Source organism: Equus przewalskii, chromosome 7, assembly GCF_037783145.1.
Source record: "Equus przewalskii isolate Varuska chromosome 7, EquPr2, whole genome shotgun sequence".
NCBI lineage: Eukaryota > Metazoa > Chordata > Mammalia > Perissodactyla > Equidae > Equus > Equus przewalskii.
The window spans coordinates 78,153,373-78,179,805 of NC_091837.1; the positions used below are offsets into that span (position 1 = coordinate 78,153,373).

At 44.8% G+C, this 26,433-nt stretch overlaps 1 protein-coding gene across 3 annotated transcripts in view; it reads right to left on the minus strand.

Annotated features, from left to right (window-relative positions):
- Positions 1 to 10,301: 10,301 nt before the first annotated feature.
- The window catches only part of CCBE1 (collagen and calcium binding EGF domains 1), a 238,099-nt gene continuing 221,967 nt past the window's right edge, over positions 10,302 to 26,433 (minus strand). The window contains exons 7-11 of one of the 3 annotated variants that reach the window (XM_008529405.2): positions 24,231 to 24,351; positions 17,043 to 17,182; positions 16,910 to 16,945; positions 16,134 to 16,169; positions 10,302 to 14,444 (exon numbers count right to left, since the gene is read on the minus strand). In XM_008529405.2, the coding sequence (XP_008527627.1) occupies positions 14,211 to 14,444; positions 16,134 to 16,169; positions 16,910 to 16,945; positions 17,043 to 17,182; positions 24,231 to 24,351 (567 nt within the window). In that variant the 3' untranslated portion in view covers positions 10,302 to 14,210. The remainder of the gene's footprint in view (positions 14,445 to 16,133; positions 16,170 to 16,909; positions 16,946 to 17,042; positions 17,183 to 24,230; positions 24,352 to 26,433) is intronic. The other 2 variants (XM_070627804.1, XM_008529406.2) reach the window with 2 other exon arrangements.

A 26,433-nucleotide genomic window follows, 5' to 3' on the forward strand; every position in this document is an offset into this window, starting at 1 on the left:
GATAATTTTTTTTTTCCTATTTTTTTTTTTTTTTGAGGAAGATTAGCCCTGAGCTAACTACTGCCAGTCCTCCTCTTTTTGCTGAGGAAGCCTGGCTCTGAGCTAACATCCGTGCCCATCTTCCTCTAGTTTATACATGGGACACCTACCACAGCATGGCTGCCAAGCAGTGCCATGTCCGCACCTGGGATCCGAACCAGCGAACCCCGGGCCGCCAAGAAGCGGAACGTGCGAACTTAACCACTGCACCACCGGGCCGGCCCCAACCCTGAGATAATTTTTAAAGATTATCATATAACAGATATCATACTGTTTTAAATAATTATTTTTAAAGATTTAAAAAGTCACAAAATCCATATAAAATGTTCTAATGGTGTCACACTAACTTCCACAAACTCACAAATCAGAATTATATAAACCTGGTCCAAAAAATCATTTTGCTTTTATCCTTCCCACCCCTACATCCACCTTCTCCCATGGAGATATTTGGACATCCCCTACGCCAACAGTATAATCTCAATTATAGGCCCAAGTTTCAAAAATTGTGAATCTTTGGAGGCAAATCTGTGCATGCATGTGTTTCTCCTTCCCATTTTGAAACCAAATGACCTCAACATTTGGTTTGCCATGCACATGTTTGATTTTTCACTCCCCTCACCCCTGGGCACTTGAAGGCAATCTCTGCATATGTCTGGATTGCCTCACATATTCCCCAAGGCAACATCAGTTGTGAAATACCAGAATGGATACAGCAGACATCTCTCTTCTGAACACCGAGCGCAGAATCTGATGCACGGTGCTAATGGTGATAGGATGCTGCATCTCACAAAGACAAGGGAACATGTTGAAATTTTCAGATCCACAGCTTCTGGGGCTCTCGCATTGAACCGTGATTGGAGCTTTGCAGACTTAAAAGATAAAAAAAATGATGATCTCCATGCATAAATAAAAATAACTGAAGTAGAACCCCAAGTAAGTACCTATAAAGTGGACTTGAAAACATTAATTAAAAAATGCATCTCATCTGTAATGGGTTTATTGAAAAGTCTAAATTCATTGGGGTAGAAAGTGGTTTTTAACCTTTCTTGAATCTCCTCTTTGTTGATTGCAGCTCCTTTCATTAATCTTGACCAAGTTCTACCTTTCTAGTCACCTTTGGGAATTAAGACCAAGTTCTGTTCATTTAAAACACTTTAACCTTGAACTTGATTTAAATCTTGGCTCTTCCCTGCTCCCTGACTCCAGCGGAGGCTAGGGCTGTGGGCCTGGCTGCTTGGAAGGGGGCAGGGGTCTGGTGCTGAGTCCTCCACCCTCCGCCTCTACTAACCCAAGCTCCTGGAGGGTTGGAGAGAGGCAGGAGGTGTGAGGGCCAGCTTTGGTCACTGCCACATGTCAGCGTGTGGAGGGATCCCTGGCACCGGGCTGCCACCCCTTCTCTCACCTCTGTGCTCCCTTGCAGGTAGGCCCCCTTGCACACAGCTTGGGGAGGCTGTCCTCATCATCTTCCCAGGGACAATAAACCACAGTCCCTTCAAGCCCTGCGGGAGAGGCTACTCCCACCAGGCCTCTGACTTCACGAGAGCAGGTGTTAGTCGCTATGTACCAGTATGTCCCCTCTCTTCAGGGCATCTGTGCCAACCACCCCTCTCTTCTTCCCATGGTGGTGGTGGGTGTGGTGGCAGAGGAAAGCAAACCACACTCCTAGACTCCTAGAGCATCCTCGCTTGAGTGGCAGTGACGACGCAGGCCAGTGAGTTCTGCAGTTCAACACACAGCCAGCCAGAGAACACGCTGCCCTCTTACATTCTCAGAAGCACCCCACGCTGTTATGGGTAACCCTCTTGGAGCTGCCTCTCACTTGGTTTTGGGGATGGGAAACTCCCCTCCTCATCTCCACGGGTAGGGAATAACTTGGCATCAAGAAGACCGTGTTCTCTGCAAGGCTGTCTGCCCCTCCCTCTCCCCGGTCCTCTCCTCCCACGGCCTGGGGTTGCCTGGGAGGTGGTGGGGAAGGAGGCACAGTTCTGAACAGGAACCGCTCACTAAGCACTGTGGGGAGGGGGCTGCAGCCTATTTTATGATGCTCACTTTAGAATGTGGGGGTTCCTAGTGCATTTTGTCCTCAGCTTTGGGTCAAAACACAATTTTGGTTCCATGGAAAAATTCTATTTCCTGGGCAGGAGAAACCCACCTGTAAGCACACACTTACACGTGGAAGAGGCAGCAGGAGGAGAAGTACACTAGAGGCCTTGTCGTCTTGGCCAGTGTGTCTGGTGGTTGCTTTTCCTTAAAAGGGGTGAAAGTCAGAACAGGTGGCATTATCTAGGATGAAGAATTCAGTCTTGAATATAAAATAAAAAAAAAAAAGAATTTCCCCAAAAGTCTTTAAGGATTGGCACCCGGGCTAACAACTGTTCCCAATCATTTTTTTTTCTGCTTTATCTCCCCAACCGCCCCCCCATACACAGTTGTATATCTTAGTTGCAGGTCCTTCTAGTTGTGGGATGTGGGACACAGCCTCAACGTGGCCTGACAAGTGGTGCCATGTCCGCGTCCAGGATCTGAACCCTGGGCTGCTGCAGCGGAGCGTGCGAACTTAACCACTCGGCCAAGGAGCCGGCCCCTGGGGAAATTCTGTACAGAGAAAAATTAAAAAGGTGATGGGGCTTCCGTATGTATGGATACAGGCCTGTGACTTCATTCACTAGACTATAATCCTATCCACACAGGGGCTAGGCCTGGTCTTGTTAACTATTATATTTCCAGGGCTCACCACAGTGTACATCACATAGGGTCAGTCAATGCATATTTGTTGAAGAACTGAATGAACAGAAGTATTGGGGGGCCACTGGTGGCTGTATCTTCAGCAATTGGTCACTTCCTGCTAACATTTCCTGAACTCCTATTGTACACCAAGCATTGTTCTAGGTCCCCCAGAAGCCATGAAGATTGTTAATTCCTGTCCTCAAAGAGTTTAAGACTAATGGTGGGAAACATTGGCACAACTACCTACCAATAGTCTCCAGATTCCATTTGGGAGAAAGCAAGGACCCCATCTTTGAAGCCAGCAAGGAATGGGAGATGGAGAAGCCCCTGGCACAACTCCCACCTGGTTGGAGCCCTGATCGAAATTGTTGCATGTGAGGCTCCATTCATTCTTCCATGTTTTCCTAGCATGGCGTGGGGGCTAGTAATGGAAGTGACTCGGAATCGCCCAAATTCACAATGATGGGTAGTGCGGAGAACATGCATTGCACTGGAAGAGAAGGTGCATTTGAGGTAACTAAGCTCATGGGTTGTGGTCTTGGCTTCTCTTGGAACCCACCCTCCTTCCCTGGGAACTAGCCATGCCTGAGCTTAGCCGAGATTAGATCTGTTTTTTCCCCTGCGTTATATCTCACTAATTTCCTCAAAATTGCTTTCAGTTCAGGTCTTCACAGGGAATCAGGTGACTGACTGCTTCCCGTAGCTGCTGCATAATGGATAAACCAGTTCTCTTATGGGAAAGCTGTCGCCTGAGAGAAGGGTCGCTGAGAAGGGTAGTTAGTGGTGAGCATTTCGGACTTGAGGCAGACTCACAGAAGGGGCTTGGTATTTTGGGTGTCAGCTGCAGAGACTCCCCATTCCCTCAGAGGGTGGCCCTTTCCATGCAGCCGGGAGAACAGTAGCCAGATTCCTTGGTCTCACTCGGGACTTTTAGAATCAAGTACAAGGTAGAAAAGATCCTGAATTGCCTGAGGAAGGATGTGTACGAGATGCCCATGTACCTCTCTGCAAAATGGGTGTCGGGAGCAGTATAGCTGCAGCCCCGCAGTCGCGCCTGACCATGAACAGGCCACCGAGTGGAACTCCCAGTCCCGTAATAATCGGGGAGCCAGGCAGAGGAAGACCTACGTGCAACGAAGTGAGTGTTGGTTACTCAACAAAGACTCGCTCAGGGAAGTGCTCTCCCTCACCCAGCACCGATTCCATCCTTGATAGCAGGATGCCCGTGTAGCTGGGCAAGCCAATTCCCTGGGGCAACCATCATTTATTTGGAACACCCAAATCAAATCCGATCAGTCCAAAGGCTTTCATCCCACCTCGTGTGAATACTTAAGATAAAGTGTGTGTCGACCTGGCCGGTGGCGTTGGATCTCAGCGGCAACAGCACCACAGAATAAGCCCTGAAAGAAAAATGGACTTGACTGCTGGCCTTCCAAGGCTGTTTTGAAGGGATCTCTTTTTTTTAAATGTTTCCCAGCTGTTGCTTCCTTTCTGCATAATGTGAGCTTAATTCAATTTGTGGCACCTTTCTCTTTTCCAGATTTGTTCAGAAGGCAAATTAGCCCCATATGGCTCTCTACAGTTATATATACGTTCCGCTGGTTTTGGCTGAGACTTTTACTGAATTGTAAATAAATGACCCCACTGGTACATGGGAGAAGTATTTCACATTACACGGTCTTTCAATCATATGGCATGACGGCAGTGTGGCAAGATGCTGTGCATTATCTCCAGAATGCTGGGAGTAAAAAGGTCAACAACCGTCTCCGAGCTGACTCGGGGCCGATCCAGCGCATTACTGTGTATCTGTGGGGCAGGCAGGCAAAGCAGAGGATGCCAAGAATGCCCACGGATTAGTTTAAAAAAACCTAAAAACAGCAAAACCTGACTGTGGAAACAGTTCCATCCTCATATACCATAAAAACGATTTATAAAGCAAAACATGGCTCCACGGATACCACCTTCCTCCTGGTTTAATCATTTCCCCCGCCCCGGTTCCCATTCCCAGTGTGGTTGGCAGTGATGTTAGAGACGGGAGAGGATAAAAAGCCACAGAAAATAGGCTGGAGGAGAAGAATTCAAACCATAAGTCATCACCTTGCCAGGAATGGACGAGACTCTGGAGTCTCTGAATTGTCTTGGATGCTGGTGAAGATACTACACCATGTGGGAAGAGGAGGCAATCAAATTCAGCTGAGTCGTCAGGTTGTGTGGACTTCCTTTTCTGCCCTCCCATCTCTGAGAACCAGCCTCAAAATATGAGTAACCTGTGCCACAGCCTATGGCGGGCAGGGCAAGGGGGTGGGGGTGGGGGTGGGGGTGGGGGCGGGTGGGAATAAAACGCACAAAGCTCATGTTTGCCACCCTCCCATTTCCCACTTTCCCCACCAGGGAAAAGACACTTTCTTTCCCCTTTATCTGGCTGTCAATTTGACTCTTGATAAAATGTTAATAGAGAAGTTTTATTTGATGGTATCTTAGCATGTGTCATTTTCCAGGGAAACTATATATATTTTTTAAAAGTATCAGGCACAAAGGATTGAATAATTGAAATGTAACGGCCACATTTACATACCTGACTCTTGTCAGAGTTCTAAATTAATCAGATTCTCTCCTGCTCTGATCTAAAGTCCAGAGCAGATACTGCTGTGTGACAGGTGTCTTTGCTACTCACGGTGTGGCTCACGGAGCTGCAGCGGCAACAACACCTGGGAGCCTTTTAGAACGCAAATCTCAGACCCCACCCTTCCCACACCCCTGAACAGAATCTCCATTTACGTAAAGTCCCCAGAGGATTCATATGCACAGTAAATTGACAACCGCTGGTCTAAGCAAGTGGTTTTTAAACCCTGGGCTCCCACCCATTAGTAAGTTGTGAAGTCAATTTAGTGATTGTGACCTGGAAAAAAAAAAATCTGAGAGAAAATCTGAGAGTGCCTCATCTGTAGTAAGGGTAAATGTTGTGAAACTTCTGTTTCAGTTATATATACACACATATGCAAGTCGTGGGCCAGTGTGTAAAATGTGGTTTTTTCCCCGTGGGTCATTGTCAAAAACATTTGAGGGCCGGCCCGGTGGTGCAGCGGTTAAGTGCGCACGTTCCGCTTCAGCAGCCTGGGGTTTGCTGGCTCGGATCCCAGGTGTGGACATGACACCACTTGGCACGCCATGCTGTGGTAGGTGTCCCACATATAAAGTAGAGGAAGATGGGCACAGATGTTAGCTCAGGGCCAGTCTTCCTCAGGGAAGAGGATTGGCAGCAGTTAGCTCAGGGCTAATCTTCCACAAAAAAAAAAAAAAAAAATTGAAAAATGCTGTTCTCATGATCTGGGTGGTTACTTACTCCTCAAGGCAATCTGGGCTTTATCCGGCCATCAAGTTCACCCTTTGGCCATATACCTGCAGCTCATTCATGGAACCTCTCTGCAGAAACACCTGGAAGAAAACCTGCTTTCTTACATTCCGTCACTTTTACATGTGTGGGAAATGGTTACATATGTTGGTCAGTGACTATTTAATAAGGACTCATTTGATACATTCCTTCTAGAAAAAAACTCCTGAAAAACAGCATGTTTCCTTTGATCAGATAATGTGTTATTTAACCTATTACATTTCTTGAGCCTTGACTCCCACTTCTCTTTGGGCCATATCTAACACTAAGTAGCAGTAAGTGTAACAGCTTTGTCATTCTTTCTTCATTGCCTTTCGAATGTATCTCAACAGTCTTACTGTGTGCATTTGCCAGCCACCTCCTATCAGAAAGCCAGATTTTGTCAATCCAGAATAGACTAGAATACTGGACGGAGGAAAGCAAACAGCTCCTGGCCTTCTGTACCACGGGGGCTCATTCTGTGAAGTCATCTGTGATTCCAGAGTGAGGGAGAACGTGGGGCTGGGTGGCTGGGCTATGTGTGTTCTACGGGATTAATGCGACAATGAATTTGCGCTTGTTTTAAAATATACCTGCTTGTTATGTTTTAGCTGTGATCTTGGGCAAACTATTTTACCTCTCAGTAGATGTTTACACCAGGGATGATAAAAGCATCTACGTTATAGAGTTTTGTGAAGACTAAATGCATTAATTCTATCAAATTTGTTATAAAAATATAGATTGGGGGGCCAGCCTGGTGGCATAGTGGTTAAATTTGTGTGCTCTGCTTTGGTGGCACGGGGTCCACAGGTTCAGATCTTGGGCGGACCTACACTGCTCATCAAGCCATGCTGTGGTGGCATCCCACACATAAAAAAAAAAAGGAATATTGGCACTCATGTTAGCTCACGTCACTCAAAGCAAAAAGAGGGGGATTGGCAATAGGTGTTAGCTCAGGGCCAATCTTCCTCACCAAAAAAAAATATATACACACACACACACAGATTGGACTCCTACTATGAACTGGTATGTACTGGGTCTGGTGGGACATGTGTGAATACAGTAGAGAAAAACAGAAAGTTCCTGCCCCTGAGTAGTTTCTAGTCTAGCAAGGAAGGTGACAACAGACAAGCAGTCAGTTCTCACAGAGGCAAACAGTCAAGAAACAAGGAAGTTGCTTCAACAGTCTCCCAGTGGGTTTCCCTGCTTCCATCCTTGCCCCTTCGAAACCCTCCATGGGTCCAGGAGGAAATGCAAAGTCCTTACCCAGGGCCTTAAGGCTCTACCCGGCCTCTGGCTGCCTCTCAAGGCATTTCCTACCACGCCCCCCTCGCTTATTCTGTTCCAGCCACGCTGACACCAGTGCTATTTTGAGCAGACTAAGCAGGTCTGTTTTGGGGTTTTGCTGAAACCTTCAGTGTATGGATCATTCTCCCCCAACATCTCTTCATGGCTCGCCTCTCCCTTTGTACAGGTTTCTGCTCATATGCCATCCTTCTGTTGGTGAGGCCTTTTCAGAAGAGCCCAGCTAAAGCGGATACTCCCACCCTCCATCACTCTCTATTCCTCTACCCTAATTAACTTTTCCCCATAGCTCCTTTTAATACTGATATATATTGTGATGGTCAATTTTATGTGTCAATTTGGCTAGGCCACAGCACCCAGATCTTTGGTCAAACATTATTCTAGATGTTTCTGTGAAGGTATTTTTTTAGATGAGATTAACATTTAAATCAGTAGACTTTGCATGAAGCAGATTACCCTCCAAAATGTGGGTGGGCCTCATCCGATCAGCTGAAGGCCTTAATAGAAAAACACTGACCTACCCTGCAGAAGGAATTCTGCCAGCAGACTGCCTTTGGACTCGAACTGCAACATCAGCTCTTCTTGGGTCTCCAGCCTACCCTACAGAGTTTGGACTTGCCTGCCTCTATAATCACATGACTGAATTCCTTAAAATAAATCTTTGTATACATGTGTTTATATATACACACACCTATATCTATTTATCCACATACATACAGCCTATCGGTTCTGTTTCTCTGGAGAACTCACATGTTTCTGTTTATCTTCCTGGACCAGAAGGCATATTCCACAAGAACAGGGTTTCATACTATCACTACTCTACTCTTGGCCCTCAACAAATTTTTACTGAATGAAGTGCACAAGGATTTCAGATTGGAAAGCATGCTATTAAAGGAAATAAGCAGGGTGACAAGAGTCAATGGACAGGGAGAAAATTTCCTTCTTGTACTGGGTTGAATAGTGTCCCCCCAAAATTCCTACCTACCTAGAACCTCAGAATGTGACCTTATTTGGAAATTGGATCTGTACAGATACAGTTAAACTGAGATGAGGTCATGCTGGATTAGGGTGGGCTCTCATCCAATAAGTAGGGTCTTTGTAAGAAAAGACAGACACAGAACACACAGAGGGGAGACTACCGTGTGAAGACATGGAGACACAGACACAGAGGTAGAGTGGCATGTGACGTTGGAGGCAAGCAGCACCAAGGATGGCCGGCAACCAATGGAAACCGAAGAGAGGCATGGGATGGCTTCTGCCTCAGAGCTTCGAGAAGGTACCAACCCTACTGACACCTCTTGGACTTCCAGCTTCCAGAACTGTGAGGAAATAAAATGTCCGTTGTGGATGCCCCCTTGTTGTGCTCCTTTGCCACGGCAGCAGGAGGGACCCACACACCCCTCTTCCTCACGTCTCTCCCAGTCCCCCAGAACCCTGCAGTCCACTGCAGTTGTTCCCACATACCCTTGAAGAGTTACCTTTTCCTCATGGACCTCCCCAGCGGCTGAGTGCAGCTGCCACTTGTAACCGGGTATCTAGATGTGAGCAGGTGGTAAAAATCTGCACACACAGTTGAGGGTGTTTCAAAAACACAGTGAGCTTTTCCAAAACTTTAGCATCCTGGTTGGAAGAAACCAGCCTCAAATTCTGCTGGGAATTGAGACCGGAGCACATGAGGTTACCATCCAATCACACAAATGGGATGTCCAAAGGAACGAGGAGTGTTCATCCTCATTCCGTCAAAGCTGGAGGGAACCCAGCGTTTGGTTCATTAAGCTGCTTTTTAAATTAAGACGACTGGAAAAACTATACATGAAGTGGTCTCCCAGATTTCTATCGACTGCTGTGTCACCCAGGGGATTCGTGATGCTTTGCCCTTCAAAGGTCTTGTGTGGCTCTGGGGCGACCGGCCGCGGGGGGGCTTCACGCGGGTGTGACTTTGGGAAGGAGCGCACGGGGAGCGGAGGGTGGCTCCTCCTGGCACGAGCTGTCATTGGCTCCTGCAGCACTTTTCCTTCACAGCACTTATCACAGTTTGTAATTGCATATTTATGTGATTAATGTATTTTGCCTGGAAGGATTCCTGTCTGTTTTGCCAAAAATCCCTTGGAGGATGGGGATTTTGACATTTTTGCTCCCCATCGTGTCTGCAGTGCATAGCACAGTGTGCAGCTTACAAGCATGTGATAAATATTTGCTAAAGGAAAGTGGGATGTATACATATGGGTTAACCTCCAGACGCTAAAGGCACCCTGCTAGAGTGCGAAAAATCTTAGAGGCATCCTCCTTTTTATTGTATGACTCTGCCTCCCGTATGGCCCAACCGATGAAAATTCCCTTCCTCTCGTGTTCACACAGAGGACTTTGGCTACCAACTCATCAACTCCTCGGGCTTCCTCCCCGCAGCTCTATTTAACTTTTTTAGGTAGTCAACTTTTTTTTCCCCTCCAAAAGAAACTTTATGCAGAATTCTAATCTGAAACCATTTGAAAACTGAGTTGCTTGTGGTGCAGTGGGTACCAGGTGGAACCCTCACAGGCCTCCCCTTCGTGAGCTCCGAAGGCGCCTCCAATGATCCTTAGAGAGTTCTTGGTTTGGAAACCCCATCCTGAGGGTTGCAGAGGATCCCCCCAACTGGGCACTTGGGCCTCTGAGACTGCGATTCAGTGGAACATGGGCCTTCAGACCTTGACTCAGACTCAAATATTGGGGCCACACTTGGCCCCAGGAAGTGGTCTACCCAGAATGCAGGTTCTGGATCTTAATCAAAATCTCTCTCTCCATCTCCTTATATTCATCTTGTGAAAAGACAACTTGTGCCACAGGACTTGGTGTCAGGACAAAATACAGGACAACCACATATAAAAAATAACTTTGTTATTAAGCATATTATAATCTTATCAAAAGTACTTCATAGTGTCACATCCATGACTATTTGAATACTAGTTCAGCCGTTACATGGACCTGTTATCAATAACGAACGTAGCTACTGAAGGATATGACTAGTCACTGGCAAATAAAAACAGCCACAACACATGGAATTCCCCAAGGCACTTGCTCTGGGGATCTCATAAAGAATACTGAGGTCCCTGGGGGATGTGTAAAAGGGTCTTTTTTTCTATGAGTCCCTAAAGCAGTTAAGATTTGTTGAAGGAGCCCGTGAAGTTCAACATTTTATTCAACAACAACGGTCACGGTTTTTTCTTTTTCTCAAATGGAAAGTTATTTTTTGATTTGTTGTGAAACATACATGCTGACTGTGCCAGGAAAAATTTCATCTATTTCCCTGAATTCATTATTAATAGCTTTAGATGGCTCTGTTCTACTAATTGTTTGGCCTGGATTCCTGCAAATAATTTTCCTTTTCAGGAAGGTTATCTGAAAGATGTAAGGTTGCACAATGAGGCTGCTGTCTCTCTCTGTGACAGGCTGCAGTGGGGGAAGAGAGGGAGAAGGTGACACCAGAGTATGATGAGGGATCTGTTGTCAACCCAAGGAGATGCCTGGCACCTAGCCATGGTGAATATCTTCCCTTGCATGCCTGGATACAGGGCTCACAGGGCCAACAGTAGTTATGAACCCTGGAAAGGCAGCATGACCAGACCAGGGTGCCCTTTGCCTGGTGTTTGGTGGGGCAACCCCTCCGCTCCCCATGCCAGTGTGCATCTATTATTTACCTGCGTGGCTATGGACACACTTGTCTGAGTTTATACAGTAGAAATTACGTCGGTTGGTCGATTCATTCTGTGGCAGGTGTCGAAATTATCTCAGGAGAGAGAAGACAGCATTCCCTTTGTAGCTCCGTACCCTTTGGCACAGTAAAACTTAGAATTTCTCCCTCTGGATTGGGAAGGGAGGAGGCATTTTCCTAAATTAAAATGCATGCCCTCCCGACACTACTTTCCACAGCAGACTTTTCTTCCCACTGCTTTCCAAAGACAGGAGCAACCCAGTAAGTCCTCTTCTAAGTTCTGCTTACCAGGGTACAAAAAAATGCACGTCCATATTTCTGCTAAATGGTTGAGGAGGTGTCCAAAGATCTTTTTCCCCAGGAAACATGAAGAGGTTTTGCAAAACTATATATAGCAAATTTCACACCCCAAAATGGCGTTTCTGTTAGGTTTTGAGCATAAGTTTTGTTTAGACAGTGAATCTTTAGTTTTTTTATCAATAACTAAAAGATACATTAGGAACAACAGTGCCTTCTTACGTCTTATCTTTGAAAAATATAATCTGGGCATACAGAGTACATATTTAGTCCTGTGGTAGTAGTCCAAGTTTTGAAAATATGATGAATAATTATTTTACAAATTGATCTGCTTTAGCAGACCGAGATAAAATACAAATTATTGTGTGTTTTGCTGTCAAATATTTAGAATAGTCTCAGAAATCCCAGATATTACTACCTTTAATTCATTCTGTTAATATATTACCCTAGCCTCTGGCCAAACGTGCAGTTTAGTTGCATTTTATGAGCATTTGACAATAAAGAAGATGATTATTTTTCTAAATACAGTTCACTGTTAAGAAATAAAATTCATTTAAAAAAAATCAAAGGCAGATCTAATCATTTCTCATACAGCCTGTACGTTTTTTTTTTTTTTTTTTTAGCATTCATCCATTCACACCCTTTAAATACTGCCTTCCACAAGCAGGCGAACATTAAATATATTCCAGATGGGAATTGACAGTTTCTCAGTTCATCTCTTCCTGAAGCTGTGGTCGGCGAGGCCTTCTGCTGTGATGACTAGATTCTGGAGAGACTGGAGGGGCAGGAAGGATGCTAGAAAACCAGCATTGGGAAAGTGTTTGCTTTCAGCTCTAACATTTTGGTGGACAGACACTGGGGATTTTGCATGAGGAAGAAATAGTGTGGTAAAGTGTTGGTGAAAAACAGTCACGGATGATTGTCTGGAGTCCTGGGTTTCTAACCTGATGGGAACGTGGGAAGCAAGGCTGTTGTCACTTGAGATTCACAAACAGAAGCTCTTCCCGTCACTGTGAAGCAAGCAGATTGAAAGTGGCGTACAAACCCAACAGTGGTTCTCTTTAAAAAATGATGCAGGCTAAGGAGATAGAAAAAGAAAACTAAACACAAACTTCCCAGAGATATAGGGGGAAATTGCAGGATGGGAAATGGGAACCCTAACATGAGCAAACAGGAGTTGTGACAACGATCATTTGTGAAGCCCAATACAAGGGTGAAGATCCCTGAACAGGTAGATAAACAGCCATTCTGATGTCAAATGAGAAAGTGGACTTGAAGAAACCTGTAAGCTGCTCATTAAAACCAAGAGGTTCCCCAACAATATGACAAAGGAGCAGACGCTCCTGCTGGTCTCTGGAACACTCACTCTCAATCTCGCTCCTGTGTCTGTGGATCCAGAGAAAGCCTTTTCCAGAACATGCTTCCCTCTGGGACCCAGGGGTGTTGAGTAAACACTGGTTCGGTGGGAGGTTTGGGAAGATACCCCTTTCCCGATTGCTTCCCACTGTTGCTGAAGGGAAATCCAGGAGAAGTCCTGAAAGAACTAGAATGTGGACTAAATTATGGAAACTAAGGAAAAATGGGAATAACGGGAAGGAAATTTCTGCCAAACAAGGAAAACTTGGTTTTTCCCTCCCCATCCAAGAGAACTTTCAATAGTGTATGATTCTCTATGATGGCAAGCTTGGCTGGCCCCACACAAGGACTTCTAATTCCCAAGGAGCAAATTTACCTGCCTCTGCTGATTCAGTGGGGTCCCTGCTCCCGGCTCACCAAGAACCCAAGCCAGCAACCTCCTTCCAGCCCGGAGCTCCACTGTACACCGTTCAACCTGGATCACGGGCTAACGGCACCTTCTGGGTGCCCGGTCACGGCCTGGCCATTCTGCACCTCTCCCTAAGGGTCAGCCACTCTTAGTTAACAATAGTCTGTGCTTTATAGACCAAGACTGAAAATATCCTGGCAAACCAGGAGCCCATTGTTCTAATGTGAATCAGGGCACTGTATCCACTTATTTTGTTTTGAAAAGAGGATTTATTCCGATAGCCAGAATAACTTTCCTTATAGATAAGCATGGCAAGAGCCTTAATAGGCATATTTGAATTTTAAAATGTGGCAACCTATATGACAGAAATATATGACTGTAATCTTCCTCTATCTTCTCTAATCTCCACCTCTTCTTTTCTCCTTTCTTTAATCAAAATTGGGAAACACAGTTGGACAAAAGGATAGAATATTTAAAATCTATTGGGTTGACAAGGAAAAAGAATTACCCACCAAAGTAAATATACATCGTGGTCTCCCCCTTTTAATTGAAGAGGCTTCATTGTGATACTGAAGAGTAATAATCTACTTTGGACACATATCTATTTTTCTTTTATAAGCAAACTCATATTTTCTTAGAGCTCCCCTTGCCATTTTCCCCTTTTGATATTCTGCCAAATTTTGAGACACTGCGAGACACTTAATTCAGAAATCCAGAAGTTCCTGACAAAAAAAGGAGTAAAAGACCAGTTCCAATGTAGACCACCCCACCTGGCTCTCAGCAGGAAGCATGCACATCAGTCCTTCACTCCCTCCTGTTTTTAGTGGGTGTGGCAGGGGACTCTGATGATAGTATTTGGAAGAAGAGAAGCAGAGAGAAGGCGGGAAAAGAGTAAAGAAATAAAAATCTATCTTTTCTGGGTCTCCAGTGGTGTCTGCTTTTTTCTTTAGACGATCTAACTGCAGGTGGAAACACTCTTCTCTCCTCTTCCTTTGGCACGAAGATGCTGGGATGTGCTAAGGGTAAAGGTCTCCGGGGGCTCCCAAGTCTCTTGTCTCAGTTCTTCTCGGGTAGTCGTCTCCAGAGCCGAAGCCCATGGCTTCTGGATAGCTGGAAGATCCCTGAGGTGAAGGGAACTCCTCAGCAGAAGAGTGAGTCCGGTGCCCGAACACCTTTTCCTGCAGCTCCGCGATGTCATTGCGGATGTCAGCCAGCATAAGCAGCAGGAAGTCGAAAGAACCAGGGGGTCCCTGTGCACATGAGAGGAATCAAAACCAGGACACCACAGACTCAACTCTCTGCTGAGTGATGGCTTCCATAGGCCCCATGATTTGCTGGTTGCGCAGCTTGCTGGCAATTATTTAGTTGATAGCTCTGTGTCCCAAACAGAGTAAACATAGGGACTACTGGAGTAGCCTGGGGGATTCCTAAGACTGCCTTCTAATTCCCTCCTCTCTCCTAGGAGCTTCAGTGACATATTCACCTCTCTTCCCCCCAATTCTAGGCTATGTCAAATCTGGTAGAATGAAAGACTATGAGAATGACCCTTCTAAAGTAACTTTCCAAAGAAACCTGGAAAAGACTCATGAAGGCCACAGAGTAGTTGTTAAGAGGTTGGGTTTCTGTTGCGTTTGAATCTCAACTGACTAGCTGTGTGGTCTCAGGCAAGTTAATTAATTTCTTTGGGTTTTGGTTCCCATTCTGTAAAATGGGGATATAACAGTTTCAGTTTCATAGAGTTCACAGCTGAAGATTCAAGTGAGTTGATACATGTACAGGGCTTAGAGCACGATAAATACTCAAAAATGTTATCTGTTATTTTCTTTAAGTGAAATCATTAAAATGTTTATAAGCATGGCTGACTATAACTGCAACTTAAATGAAGTTGAAAGTATGTTATAAAGGCATCCATTCCTCATTGACCAGGAAAGGTCCAAGCAGAGGTTTCCTAATTTTTCTATTGATTGAACACCTTTTATCATTATATAGTACTTATCAAGCCTTAATTTCTAGGTAGTACTGTGTGGGGCATGGTAATATAATGTGTGAACATGCATGTTCCGGGTTTGTTAGTAACCTGTAGTAAAATCTTTACCACCACCTCCTCCCCGCCAGTCCCCACCCTCTGTTGCTGTGGCTACCACCTTAGAAACAGCAGCGTACATCTGCAAAGCACTTAGTGATGTACAGTATTTTGACGTCATTTGACCCTCACAGTAACCACCTGAGTGTGGCAGATCAGATTCCACTTGGCACTGCACAGGTGAGGAATGGATGCCCCAAAATGCTAAGTGACACAGCCACAATCAGAGAGCCAACAGGTGGAAGAGTTGAGATGGGAACCCAGACCTCCTACCTCCAAGGCCAAGGCTCTGTGTCTTCCTTCAGAAATTACACTGACTTCTTCCAAAGCAATGGCGTTGTCGGAATTTTCTGTGGTTTTGAGTACTACTAATGTTCATTTTTAATCTCCCAGATGCCACACATGTACCCAACTAATTTCTTCTCAGCGGTCCCAAGTGGCCCTGCACGTCTCTGCATTTTTTGGAGGGGATGGTCATCTGACTCGCTAGGGTTATAGTAGCGGCTACATTCTGAAATGTTCAGAGTTATGACTTAACCCCATAGATTTCTTTTCTAGTCCTTTCAGATGTGTTATGACATACCTGGAAACAGACTCATGGCATACTAGGGTTTTGAATCTTAGGAGAAGACATTCCAAATAAAGATTAGCCATGATAAAAGAAAAAACAACAGAAAACAAGTTTTCAAAATAAATCCCAATGAGCTGCTAAAGGTCTCCATGACTTCTGTTTGGGCAGGCTGAGTGATGGCTGGAAGGGGCTGGCTTTTGCTAATAAGACAAATTTACAGGCTCATCAGGGTGGCATCCCTGAGAACGTTCCCACTGGGGAGGCAGGACAGACGGCGCTACTTACTGGAGACCCTCTGGGTCCAGGCGCTCCTCTCTCCCCCTAAAAGCAGAAAGGTTGGGTTAGCCTTCTGGACCACGTGGATGCTGCCACCAGTCTCTATTTAGACATCACCATAACCATCTCCCTGCATGAAACAACAAATATTTTCTATCGGAAACAAATGTAAGCTTGAAGCTGGATGCAGGGACCACTTATTTCAACAGATCTGCTTGGGTAAATAAACTCTCATTCTCATTTCCCCTGAGGCCACATATTTTCAAGCCAGATCTGACAAGAGGAATGCCTGTATTTCCAGGCAGCGTGTGGAATGACTTAGAAGCTTACTAAAGTAACTTACACTGACTTCTTTATGATGTAAGCAGCAGGCAGCTCTCAAAGCAAAACCTCCCACTTGCACAGAACGGAACTTCTCCTGTTCTTGACTTAAACATATCAAAGAAATGGGGACACACACAAAATAGCCCTACGAAAGAACACTTCCTAAAGAGAAAAACACGTACTAATATTACAACACAGAGGCTTATTTAAAATTTAAAAGGTACTCTTTCTTAGGAGTGGTTTTGGTTGTTTTTGTTATTACGGTAGTTGCATATTTTAAGAAAATTGTTTTTTAGATTTTCTTCCAAGCTTTGGGTATTCCAAGCTTTGAGTATTCATATCTCAATTTTGCCACATGCAAAATGGGGACAGTAAACAGTGCCTGAGCTTCACTTGATGCCTGCACAAAAGATCAAAATTAAGCAGCTGTAGGCTTTTAAGGAGCCCCTCTTCAGACTTACCTTAGAACCATCTCTTCCTGGTGCACCTGGTGGACCCTACAAGACAAAGATCTAGTTTAACAGAAGGAAAAAGCATGGGATGAGAACATGCTTTCCCCAACACCATTAAGTGCATCTTTGGTAAAATACTGACCACAGGGCCCCTCCGGCCTTGTTTAATGTGGGACAGATCAGGAGATGGTCCCATGGGTCCCATTGAGCCCCGTGGGCCAGGCTGCCCAGGAGGGCCTGGCACGCCGGGGAAGCCTGGGCTGCCCTTTGGTCCTGGTGAGCCTGTAAGCAAAGAACACCTCATTAGCTCCACATCCCATGAGAATGACAAGGGGCTCTGGCTGACAAGAGTCTGTGAGCCCCTTGCAGCCATTTCTGTTTGCACTCTGCCCTTTGCCCTCTGACATCTCCACTGAGATGTCCCACAGGCATTTTAAATTTAACATGATCAAAAATTGACTTCCCCATCCTCCTCTCCTTTCAAGGACCACCAGTAACCCATCCACTCAGTCCAGAAACTTGAGAGTCTTCCTACAGATTTCCCTGTTTCCACAACCTCCTTATCCAATCAGTGACCAGGCCTATACATTTTGCCTCTTTAACGTCTCATAACTGTCTGCTCCTCTGTATCCCCTTGATCACAGGAAGGTGGTGGCTAATACAGCTGGATAGTGTTCAGAGCGTGCTTTCAGCAACAGAGAGACCTACGTCTGAACTTTGGACAAGTTGCCTGACCTCTTTGAACCTTAGTTTTTCATCTGTAATCTGGGTTAATAAAAATCTACCTTACAGAGTGGTTCTGAGTATTAAATGAGAGTTTAGATACACACACACCTCTCTCACTATCTCACACATGGAAGAACTAAAAACAAACTCTGCCAGGCCTTCTTTTTATTGACCTCAACTCTTGCTTCACAGCTGGGCCCTCTGTTTTCCACCACTCTTGTTTGCCCCTCACCTGTTCTTCACTATTCTATATGAATGTTATTTCTAAAACAAGTCTTATGGTGGAACTTTCCTACTTTCAACCCTTTGGTGCAAAAGTCTCAAGCCATTGGGATGGGGCAGCAAACTCTCCTGCAGGACCCAAATATCCACTACTACTGGGGTTGGGGCAGGAAACTCTCTCCTGTTCAACATCTGCCATGGCCACAAAGCAGAACTGGGCTGCCACAGTGGGGAGAAGATCTCACCTCAAAGTCCACGTGCACAGGTCATGCTGGGGACTGAGCTGGACCAGAGAACTGAAAATTTCCCCCCTCCCCCAACTCTACCGTAGAGTAAGAAGTAACAGCAGTCTACCACTGGAGGAAGAGCAAGAACGTGGAGGGAGAACCCCTCTGTGGCGGAGGGGTGTAGGGGCTGCCAAAAGCTGAGAACCACTGAGAAAAAACCATCAGCACCCAAGGCCTCCACTAAGCATGTAGTAACAGTACTTGATCATCGGAGGAATTTGAAAATTTGAAGACTGTGGAACACTGGAGGTAAAGATAGTAACAATCAATCCAAACCCAGCTCAAGGACTCATTAGATTGACTCAATTCTCCATGCCAGTGGCCTGATAAAAGAAGAGGACACCCATCTCCAGGAATAATTACTATGTACCCCAGTCTCTACTCTTCCTCTACAAACGATACCTGGCCTTCAATCAAAAATTTGGGGGCACAAAAGGAGTAAAAGAAAACAAAAATAATGAAAAAAAAAAAAAACCATGCACACAAAACAAACAGCCCCCATTGTCAAGAGAGAGAGCAATCAATAGAATCGGACTCAGAGGTGCCCCAGATGTTAGGATTATCATACAGCGACTTTAAAATAACGATGATTACTATGTTAAAGATGTTAGCGGAAAAGACAGCTTGCTGGAACAGATGGGGAATTTCAGCAGAGAGACGGAAACTAGAGAAAAAAAGTCAAATGGAAATGCTGGAAAGAAAAAACACAATTATCAGAGACGAAAAATTTCTCTGCTAGGCTTATCAGCAGACTGGTCACAGCTGAGGAAGTAATCAGTGAACTTAAAGATAAGTCAATAGAAGTTATCCAAAATGAAACACAAAGAGAAAAAAGAGGGGGAAAAAAGCAAAACTGAGCATCCAAGAGAGGCGGGACAACATCAAACAGTCTAAGATACAAGTAGATGGAGTCTGAGGAAAAGAAGTAGAACGGCCTGCAGTGGGCCCCTTGGCACACAGAATAAAGTTCACACTCCTCAGCCTGGTGCACTAGGTCATTCCTGCTCCCTCTCTGGGCGTTGTTTTACCCCACTGCCGCCTTCCTAATCACCTCTTAGCCCCCATTCTCGAGAATAAACCACGCTACAGTGCACCACCCAGCCTAGATTCTTCTTCCCTCCTTTTCTGCTTTGCCTCCACCCTCATCTAATCACCATAGACCACATTTCTCCAAAAACATCTTGGCACTCCCTTCCCCATAAGAGAATTAACAGCTTACTTCATTGTGCACCATTATATGTATAGTATAATGTGTGCATATGTGTAATAGACAGATACATCTGTCAATATTAGATGTATAGATGCACACATGTACATATAGATATCTCTCTATACACAAACACATATACACATGTACAGACACACTCTGTACATGGATATATATACCCTGTTTATGTATATTATTATCCCCTGAATTTCCTAACAGTGAAAAATGGTGAGATTTCATATAAAAACAGAAGTTTCTGGCTTCTGTTTGAAAACAGGAAGAACTAAAATGTGGACCTCTCTCTTCCCACTGGCACAATCACCAGAGCTCTATGTAGGGCTGCCCTTTAAATGGGGCCACATGCTCTTGGGTTTAGTTCAATTCTCCTTACTCCCTGTTGCTCAAGCCCAGCTCCCTTCATTCATCTATGCTACCTGCCTGGTCCATGTAGACATTGAGGGTTTAAAAAATTTTTTTTAAATTCTTTTCAGAGGCCTAAATTGACAGAGCACTGGGAAATACTGAGTTTAAGAATAAGCAATATGACTGTTTTTGTGCCTGCTTGTAATAATCGTTTGTATGTATGCCAGAATTTGGTTGTACCAACCATCATGGGGGTTGATGGCGAAGAGATCTATAGGTCTCATCTACCTTTAACCACAGACATGGAGGGTTGTCAACAGCCACTTTGGCTGGGGCTGGGCTTGCGGTGGGGTTGGGGTATCCCCTCACTTCTGTATATCTCAGCTACACAGTGAGGGAATACCTCGCTGGCTCCACAGGGATTGTGGCTGCTAAGCGGTGGGGTGCAGCTTAGTGCAGACTCCAGCATGTTCACCTCTGCATTAGGCCTCGAACATCAGCGGTAGAGATGAGGTAAAAGAGAGTGGGCACTTTGGGAGTATTTTTTAAAAAATTGTGGTAAACAACATATAAACAACATAACATAAAAGTTACCATCTTAACCATGTTTAAATGTAGTTTAGCAGTGTTAAGTACATTCACACGGTTGTGCGACAGAGCTCTAGAACTTTCTCATCACGCAAAACTGAAACTCTATACCTACTGAAAAACTACTCCTCATCTCCCCCTCCCCCAGCTCCTGGCAACCACCATTCTCCTTTCTGTATGTATGAATCTGACTACCTTAGATACCTCATGCAAGTAGAATCATACAGCCTTTGTCTTTTTGTGGCTGGCTTATTTCACTAAGCATAATGTCCTCAAGTTTCACCCATATTACAGAATGAAACAGGATTTTCTTCTTTTTTAAGGCTGAATAATATTCCACTGCGTGTATATACCACGTTTCATTTGTCCATTTATCCATTGATGGACACTGGGGTTGCTTCCACCTCTTGGCAGTTGTGAATAGTGCTGCTATGAATATGGGTATGCAAACATCTCTTCAAGATCCTGCTTTTAATTCTTCTGATATCTACCAAGAAGTGGGATTCCTGGATCACGTGTTAGTTCCATTTTTAATTTTCTGAGGAACCTTCATACTCTTTTCCCTTGTGGCAGCACCATTTTATATTCCCACCAACAGCACATAAAGATTCCAATTTCTCCATATCTTCACCCACACTTGTTATTTTCAGTTTTTTGATAGTGGCAGGTCTAATGGGTGTGAAGTGTTATCTCACAAGTTTTGATTTGCACTTCTCTATGATTAGCGACGTTCAGCATCTTTTCATGTGCTTATTGGCTATTTGAATAGTATTATTGGAGAAATGTCCATTCAAGTCCTTTGTTCACTTTTAAATTGAGTTATTTGATTTTTTTGTTGTTGAATTATGGAGTTCTTTTTATATTCTGGACACTAACCCCTTTTCAGATACATGATTTGCAAATATTTTTTCCCATTCTGTAGACTGCCTTTCACTCTGTTGACTGTACCCTTTTATGTAGAAAAGATTTAAAGTTTTATACAATCCTATTTGTCTATTTTTGCTTTTGTCATCTGTGCTTTTGGTGTCATATCTAAGAAATCATTGCCAAATTCAATGTCATGAATGTTTTCGCCTAGAAGTTTCATAGTTTCAGGTCTTATATTTAAGCTGATTTTTGTATCTGGTGTAAGGTAGGGTCCAACTTCATTCTTTTGCACATGGAAGGATATTGGTTTTAACCCGTTTTAGACTGCCAACTCTGAGAGTGTGTGGGGTGTGTCTTAATTGTCAGCACACTCTCAGAGTCCCAGGTACATAGCAGGCTGCTTAGTAAATGTTTCATGTCAAATGACTGCACTGAAGAGGCTGGGCTGATTGTTGTGCTGTAATTATTCCTCAGTGACGTCTCTTCCAAATGCACACAGTAATTACTTTTTTTTTTTTAAAGATTTTATTTTTTTCCTCTTTCTCCCCAAAGCCCCCCAGTACATAGTTGTATATTCTTCGTTGTGGGTCCTTCTAGTGCACACAGTAATTACTTTTTGATCCTATCTAGCTCCCACTATAGGCAGAGCACAGTGACAGGACGGGATGACTTTGTTTTCACCAGAAAACAAAGAAACAAAGACTTCAGAGTTTTCATATTTGGGGAAGTCTTTTCTAGCTCATAGAACAATTACGCCAAAGTTAAAGGCAGTTAATGTTCCATCCAAACGTGTCTCACATCCCTACTCTCAAAGCTGGTTCCAGGTCACCCTGAAAGAGTTTATGTGGAAAGGGGACCCGAGCCCTCCTATAACTAAATACCTCCAATAGCACAATGACAGGCTAGAGATAATATATTACTCTCATTTACACAATCAATGAGCCTTAGGAATACTATATGTCAAGGACCTTTAAAATGTGGGGCTTTGATGTGCAAATGTCAGCAACTTCTATATAACAGTGGGGAGGGGGGGCAGAGAGCAGCAGCGAGCACTTCCCCATCACCAAAGCCAAAGGATTCCCACCCAGTGTAGCTTCGTATACTGGTACCCAGTCTGTGATTCGTCACAGGCCTCAGGGCTGGAATTTTAGTTAAGAGTAAGAGAAACCGTATTATCATTCTAGCTACCCTAACACATCTCAGTGGAGGGCATCACAAACTTTGATGCTGGATGTAAGGAGGGAGAAGGAAATAGGATTGGAGGAGAAAGCAAGGGCACAGTCCGTTGGAAAAGCTAGCCCTCAATAACGCGCTACTCCATCAAGGACCCTGGACAGCTCAAATCATGTTAGGAATCAGACAGAACTGGAAGAAAAGCTAGCAAATCATTCATTAAGAAGAAAGACAGCCAAAGGCTCCCTGTTCCTGGTTTGTCCCTGTTGGAGTGATATGTGGACTGGCCCGAGAGGAAGTTCCTCCAGGGAAGCAGAGCGAGAGCATTCTCTTAGAGAAGGGTGGAGAACACTGTGCTAGGAATCAGTTCTTAAGGAGAGACCTCAGTCTACTTAGAAGCAGCAAGAGGCTGCTTGTGTGTGGCATCTGCTGGAGAAAATACCACCATGACCCAGAGTAGCTCAGGCCACAAGAATGAACAAGAGGATAAACCAAACTCCTGGACCAGTTCCTATTCTCTGTACAGACTGAGACCCAGGCCACCTGTGTTTGATGGAAACCAGGAGATGAAAATGTATGTGAAGAAAACACATAAATAGTTTGAGAAGAATTTTGAGCCTTTGTTCTTGCTGACCTTTCAGCTAAAATCTACCCACTGTCCTTCCTGAGTGGACAAATCCTACCAGTCTTTCACGTCCAGCTCAAACCCCAAATCCCCAACCATGGAGGCTACGGTGATCTCTCCTCTTTAAGCTCCCACGCAGGAAGCACCTGTGTGCTTACTTGGGGCAAGCAGATACTGTTTTATTCTAGTTGCTTTCACTCTACGTGTGTTATCTTCCTGATTAAAATGTCAGGAGGTCATTTGCAACACCTAGCACACTGCTAGCTAAGCCATGATAATCAGGGATAAGATACTCCATGTTTTAGAATCACTTGCTAACCCTAATATCATTTCCTGTACTGGTGTGAAAAAAAAATCTATTGATCTATCTATCATGGAGAGACTCAAAATACAAAACATCTTGTGACTATTTTTTAAAGTTATCATAGAGTATTTTCTGACAGAATGACAGGACATTTGGGATTTTCTTCAAAGCAATAGGGTGAATCTCCAAAGCAGTATGCTGAATGAAAAGAGCCAGATAAAAAGAACACACACTGTGAGACTCCTTGCTCTGAAGTTCTAGAAGAGGCAAAACTGCAGTGAGAGAGAGCAGGTCAGTGGTTGCCTAGAGGTGGGAAAGGGGGAGTAGACTGCAAATGGGCACAAGGGAACTTTTTGGGGTGATGGAAATGTTCTCTATCTTGATATAGATATAGGTGGGTGGTTAGTAAATGCTTGATATAGGGTGCATACATTTGTCAAGACTCACCAAACTGTAATTTAAAATTTTATTTTATCTCAATAAGGTTGACTTCTAAAGAAAAATATATAGATATAAAAATAAATATTGATATAAACGTGTTGACAAATAATCAGGGAAGGAGGAAAGAGGATTGAGGAATAGCAGAAACGAGTCTGGCCGTAAGCTGTCAGGGCTGGGGGATGAGCCCACAGGAGTTCATTATACCAATCTATTTTTGTATATGTTAACATTAAAAAATAGTTTTTCATTTTGTTTCTCTGTAACTTAAAATGATCTTTAAGAGTCTTACCCAAACCCAGGACAATGACCTTTTTCTCCCAAATTGCTCTTGGTTATGAGAGTTTCTCAGGCTTCAGGACCCAATTTCCCACGGCCCTCTTCGCCTGCCGGTGTGGGGCCTCCCTGGACTCCTGCTTCTGCTCTCATCCATGGAAGCTTAGGAAGTCCATCCAGCCCCCACCAAACATGAGCTTTCCGCAGGCCTTGGCTGGGGACTATCACCCTTCTATGCCCTTCTCCACACTCACCGGGAGGGCCCTGGCCCCCAGGCAGGCCAGGGGGTCCTGGAAGGTAGGTGTTTGAGGCCAGCACCTTGTCACCAGTGACGTACTTGCCCAGGCCAGCAGCACTGTTGGGGAGCAGGGCAATCTGCAAAGAGAAGAGCAACCTTGGTCAGGAAGTGAAGGCTCCATTGCCAGGGAGATTCTGCGCACTTCTGTTATTTGCAGATGCTGCAAAGCCTTTTCATGGCAATTCCTCTTTATCTGAGCTAGTTTGAGCCCAAAGGGACTGTAGAGATCCTCTTTCTAAACGCAGAGGTCTTCTCGTGAAAACAGCTTGAATGTTGTTTTGAATGTTGAACTCCCTCCAGCTAGGTACTGGGTGAACATGGATCAGCTCCAGATTGCCTAGACATCACCATTAGACTCATTATTACCACTAATTAATGCAATCTACCTGTTTCAGACTTTCCATTTGTTATTTAATTACTTTATGTCTCAAATATTTGAGACCTACTATGTGCCAGGCGCTGTGCTTGGTTCTAAGGTGACCAAGACATGGTCCCTGCTCTTAAGGACCTCTCAGCCATGGAACCAGGACTAAGAATGCGGATTACAGTTACCTACACGCTCAGGTGTTTGGGAACTAGTGGGAGACAGTGATTTGTGATGGTTTTAACACATATTCATAAATTTTCTGACACTCGTACCTTCAAAAGATGAAGGCTAATTTCCCAGCCTCTGAGTGTGGGCCGTACTTAGTGTTTCTAATGCATAGAAAATGACAGAAGCAATAACCTGTGGATTTGTAAGATTTTCAGTAAGAACTGAATGCTACGAACCTCTGTTTCCTCACCGACAGAAGGGAACAGTAACACTCGCCTTTAGGACTGAGAGGATTAAATGAGGAAGTGTATACTGCGTGCCCAGCACAGGGCCTGGGACATACTAAGTGCTTAATAATTGGTCCTTCTAGTCTCTTCCTTCCAAGAAGCTGATTCAGGGACGCAAAATCTAGCAGAGAAAGGCACGTTTCTGAGGTTCAGAGCTATCCCCAGATGATTAACTCTGGATCCTGGAATCCCACAGAAACCAGATATCTCTGCAATTTTCTGAAGCAGGTTGCATCTGTCCCCACATCCTCCTGGGTGAGGCCCCATGTGGGGACCCTCTGCCCAGAGGGTAATGCAAGCTAGAAGGCCACGCATGGCAGATGGCACCCAGGCTCTGGGAGTGCTCCGATGTGCTAAACCCACCTTTGGACCTCAGCCTTCAAAAGAGGTGCCAACTATTTGCGTGTGATCAGAGGTGGCCAACTGCCACTGTGACCAAGCTGTGCCCTGTGGGGTTCAAAATCATCAAAGAGCACTAAATCAAAAATCGTGCAAAGTTGCCCCCAGAGGCTCCTATCAACCCTGAATTACAACGTTTGGGAGCAAGGAACATAGAGTTGAATGTTGATGGGAACCACCATCGAGTTTTCTGTACCTTCCACCTTCATGGGCCAGTCGGCATGTCTCACCTCTCATTTCCTCTCTCAGGGACTTCCTCCTGCCCCAAGAGACTGGAGACGCCCAGTCAAGTTCTGATGGGGCAGAGTGAAGCACACTCTGTTGACAACGTCACACAAATAACCCTGGGATTTCACAGGATCACGGCAGGGAAATGGAGTGAAAGATGATCACAAGATCTTGAACGCCCACGCCCAGGCCCAGGGGGTGCCTATGGAGAACTGCGAACTACATCTACTGAACTGCAGCTAAGATGCAGGCTGTGAATGGCTCCAGGGAGGCCTGGGAAAGTTTTGCTGTCTGAGATGACCTTCTCTGGCTTCAGAAGGTCCTCGGTCTCCTGCACTAGTGTCTACCTCTGGGCATGGAGGTTTAGGAATGATTGGCAGGCCTGTTACAAAACAGGATTCTGATGGTGACCTCTGGCCAAGATCCCCTTCTCCTGCCGGGTGGCTGCTGGGTTTGAGGCCATCTTGATCCAGCTTTAGAAACTGATGATTTTTCTTATTCATGGAGACAGATATTCTTGCTGATGGAAGAAATCCAATATTAATGAAAAGTGGTCATGATAGCATGCGGTTTGCACTTCGGCAAACAACTTTCACCTGTTACATCCTTTGGAGAACAAATTCTTCCAGCTCCTTGGCAAGGTGACTACCCTGGTCCCGTATCCCACCAGCCCCTTAATGAAGTGCTTGCAATACTTCTAAAAGGCAAAA